This window comes from Austrofundulus limnaeus, unplaced genomic scaffold (assembly GCF_001266775.1).
Source record: "Austrofundulus limnaeus strain Quisiro unplaced genomic scaffold, Austrofundulus_limnaeus-1.0 Scaffold113, whole genome shotgun sequence".
Lineage (NCBI taxonomy): Eukaryota > Metazoa > Chordata > Actinopteri > Cyprinodontiformes > Rivulidae > Austrofundulus > Austrofundulus limnaeus.
Window position 1 is genome coordinate 1,819,261 of NW_013952515.1, and position 4,172 is coordinate 1,823,432.

Consider the following 4,172-nt stretch of genomic DNA (forward strand, 5'->3'; position numbering starts at 1 on the left):
TTATATATTATAATATTCATCAGAGGTATTTAAAGTACTTACAAGAAATAACTAAGTAAAGTAAAATACCTTAACAGGAAATGATTTTGGTAAAAGATGAATTTCACTAATAAGAAAAAGTACTTAAGTAAAAGAGATAAAACTTCTCACAATAATGGGGAAAGTAAAAGTACTTTTATACACACTCTAAGTGTTGAATTTACTTAACCAAGTTTAGTGGAACCAGTTGACATTACTTGATTATGTAAATTCAACACTTAACGACTCCTTTCATGATGARTTTCGGTTATATTTAAATTTGTAATGTGTAAAGAGAAGTTAAATTTTAAAATGAAGTAAAAGTATAATATTTAGGTTTTGAATGTAGCAAAATAAAAGTAAAAATTACAATAAAAATACTTAGTCAAATTACAAGTCCTCAAAAACTGTAAAGAAATAAATTTACTTTGATTTCTGCCAGTGTTCGTCTTCACAGATTCAATCAGACTTGAGAAATTTGTTGAATATGTGCCCTGCACATTCTCCTGTCATGTCTAACATTTTCTTGTTCTCTCTTTTATTTATTTATTTATTTATTTTTTTTTAGTTTTAACAAAGGTTCCGAGAACAATGACAACAAAATGGAACTCCGGACTCTTCAGCTGTTGTGATGACATGCTTTCCTGTAAGAATCACACATTTCTAATCCTACTCAGAATTACCATTTAAAGAAGCTGCAATTTCTAATTTTGCATGTCCTTTTTTTCAACCACACAAAGAATAAAAATGCTGACTTGAACCTGCTTTGTTTCAGGCTGCTATGGTTTCTGGTGCTGCCCCTGCCTCGCCTGCAGCGTTGCAGGAGACTTTAAAGAAAACCGCTGCCTTCCTTTGTGTGACATATGCAGTCCTGCTCTCATGTCAGCCTTTGGGATACCTTTGTGTGTGCCTCCTGCAGGCTTAGCTTTGAGGGTCGCCATTCGAAATCGATATGGAATACAGGTAGGAACCTATTTAATGTGTATCTTTTTGTTTTGTTTTGTTGTTGTTAGAATGGCACATCTGAGTATAACTTCTCACAATCACTTAAAGAAGTCATGCTGTATGACWGTTTATTAAAGCTGACCAGGTTTGATACTTTTGCTCTACAGGGTTCACTCTGTAAGGATATTGCCACTTCCTGCATCTGTGTGTGGTGCAACTGGTGCCAAATGCACCGAGAACTAAGATATCAAAGTGGCCATGCACCCGTCAACCTTCAGCCGCGATAAAGAGAAGCTGTAATTTCCCTTTTACCTTCCTTTTTTTTGTGGTTTATGGTGACATTTTGTCTTTTTTATTATTATGGTACTGTTTAACAAACACCTACGACTACAACTTGATTAAGACCTTATTTTATTAAGTAGCTTTTAGGTTTGTTATGGATCATATTTCTGAATTTTGTTTTGTTAATATCCAAACATGCTTGGTTTATATTTAATCTCTGTAATCCCATGACAAAGATGGTTATGTTTTACATCACTTCCAATGTGCATTAAGTGTTTGTATGTTTTCAGAAATGATTTAATGTAAAATTGAACAAAATAAAAGTAATAAAGGATGTTCATGTGTGAATGTAAGAGTGATCTACCTCTGATTCTGATATTAGACCAACGTTTTTTTTCTGTTACGATTTACATGTGTGGTAAAAAAAAAAAAACCCATGTTATTGAGAATGTTGTGTTTTCATGAAGGCTTTTTACTTTTAAAACCGTTAATGATCTGCAACAACAGTCAAAACTGTTCATTTTTATTATACCACTGAATTTCTTGAAGTTGGTTGATTATTTGACTTAATTTTTTTTTTCATTTTTCATTTTATTCTTTGTCAGTTATATTTTAAAAATTGCTTTATCTGTTTCCAAAAATAAAGACATAAAAAAATAAACTCTGATGTGACTTATCCTGATCCTATTCAACACAAGTAAAAAATATTTTTCCCAAGATTAATTTTATTTGCATGAAACCTTGTAAAATATGGGAACAAAATGAGATCAAAAATTTAGTCCATTTGCCCAAAGCATGGATATGTATAATATTAAAATACTGTAGGGGAGATTGGGGTAAGTTGAGCCAAAGGGTAAGTTGAGCCACCCCTTGTTGCAAGGAAACGGTAAACAAAATTCATCATGTGACCAAATATTTAGGAACTTCATGGACTCATTTCATGGAGTCTGTGAAGGTAAGAACCACACGGGTAAAGTGGTTAGACATTTATTTCTGAAAAAACATTTTTCACTCTTGAAAGTGAATTTAGTCTATCATAAGTTTCACGAGAATTGTGTTTAGACCAAAATAAATACTTTTAAATTTGTTTTATACATCAATTGTGGTTTCTATGTGCTACAACATGAGGTCTTAAACCTAGCATAAAAGTGCACCATTTTAGCTGTGGGGACCAATAATGTCAAAATGGTAGCTCTGGGGTAAATTGAGCCATTTGGCTTACCCCATACACTTAAGTGTATTTTGGCTGTAGCCTATATGTCTTAAAGGGGACCTATTGTGCAAAATTCACTTTTTAAAGGTTTTTTTTTACTCAACTTTGAGCATGTACTTCTTAAAAATAAAAAYAGTCCTAGGACCAAAAAAATGTGCCCAGGGCATATTTACCGTAAGTAAATGTATTTTTAATGTATATTAACGCTAGCAGCCTCGCACCGAGGACGTTTCCATGTCATCATTTACCCAGAATGCTTTGCGTGTAATGGCCCCATCCGTGTAATATATTTTTAAACTTTTAGTTTAAAAATGATAAAAACTGAACATCCTACAGTATTTTTCAGTCTTTATTTTACAGTTAAAATATGTTTATTAAATAAAGTCTAATTTTACAAGTAATCATGGATCCCTTTAAAATCTTGTGAGACAGTCTGAAGCCATGCTATGGGACTGATAACCGCTAATAACGTCCATTTAATGGATTGATAACATTCGGAGCTGGTGGTTTTTACGCACATAACATTATTATAAACCACTGCAGACATGCTATTGATCAGTGTATTGTATGTTTTCTACAATGTGTTAGCAATCTTGTTCCTCTCATGAAACCAATGAAAAATGTCCCTGCAGCTTCTAAAATGCTTTGATAAAATGTATAGTCAGTGAAGTATTCTATCAGTTCATTATTGCTCAATAATTACAGAAAGTCGCTGTGAAAATAAGAAAATAGACACTTTTTGCATTTTGTCACAGCTCTGTTTGGAACTATTGAGAGCTATATGAACCATGTGATTGTGTGTCGGCTAGTTCAAATAGTTCAGAGTGTCACAACTGTCTCTCTGTATAGGGCTCTGGTTTGGTATTCATCTAAAATCTCCTGTACTTCCTTGTTGATGCAGGACAGGTAAATGTTGTACGATGGGTCATAACTTCCTGATGATTCATGTCTGATAACCATCTGAGTTAATCAAATTTAGTCAAATTTGAAGTTCTGTACTTTGTCAAAGCAAACCTGCTCTGTAGGTAGTGTAATCACATTTAAATTGGCATTCTAATATGACATTCTAATATATTTTTAAAGACAAACATTTAATAACTGATGTTAGCAAAACAAACTCATGGCAGTGTATGTGTTTTTGGGATTCAGACGCTGCAGCTACAAGTTTAGAAGTTGTACAGTTCTTTGCGTATGACTTTTTGCAACAAATAATAAAGAACAGAAATGCAAATTAGTTTATTTTTGCAAACATCACGCACTTGCACACAATGTTTTTTTTGCATGAACAGCCAGTATTATTATTTTATTATTATTTTTAACACCATTAATATTGTATTTTAAACCTAAAAACGTTTTATATTAGAATCTCATGAGAAGAAGTACTGTATTTTGTCAATAAAAAACTAAAACAAGGATGTTTACAGGAAGAAGCTTTAAATAACATCAGGGAAAATTCATGCTGAATCAAAGGCAAATTAATGTAAATTATGTATAATATGCATGTAAAGGGTTAACTGTCAGAGCTACTGTAATCAGAACTTCATATCGCACACCAAACCTCATAGTGTCAATCCACAAGGCTTCCAGAAGTGGACAGTACTATAAACATTTGACAGGTAGGACTGTATTTTTTCACTTTATATATTATAACCATATATCTTACATAAATAAGTATACATACGTACATGTATACACACACACATATACATATATA

The 4,172-nt window shown here is 32.5% G+C and overlaps 1 protein-coding gene across 1 annotated transcript; it reads left to right on the forward strand.

Moving 5' to 3' along the window:
• Positions 1 to 577: 577 nt before the first annotated feature.
• LOC106521651 (cornifelin homolog B) lies at positions 578 to 1,598 on the forward strand. The gene is made up of 3 exons (XM_014014301.1): positions 578 to 664; positions 794 to 981; positions 1,131 to 1,598. Exons 1-3 carry the CDS (start codon positions 610 to 612, stop codon positions 1,248 to 1,250), a joined length of 363 nt encoding a protein of 120 aa, XP_013869755.1. The 5' UTR covers positions 578 to 609; the 3' UTR covers positions 1,251 to 1,598.
• Positions 1,599 to 4,172: the final 2,574 nt, after the last annotated feature.

Excerpts from the sequence above, each read along its gene's own strand:
- LOC106521651 (XM_014014301.1), top strand. The coding sequence starts at position 610 with ATGACAACAAAATGGAACTCCGGACTCTTCAGCTGTTGTGATGACATG. Across the intron at positions 665-793 it reads TTGTGATGACATGCTTTCCT|GCTGCTATGGTTTCTGGTGC; the intron begins GTAAGAATCACA and ends GCTTTGTTTCAG. Across the intron at positions 982-1,130 it reads GAAATCGATATGGAATACAG|GGTTCACTCTGTAAGGATAT; the intron begins GTAGGAACCTAT and ends TTTGCTCTACAG.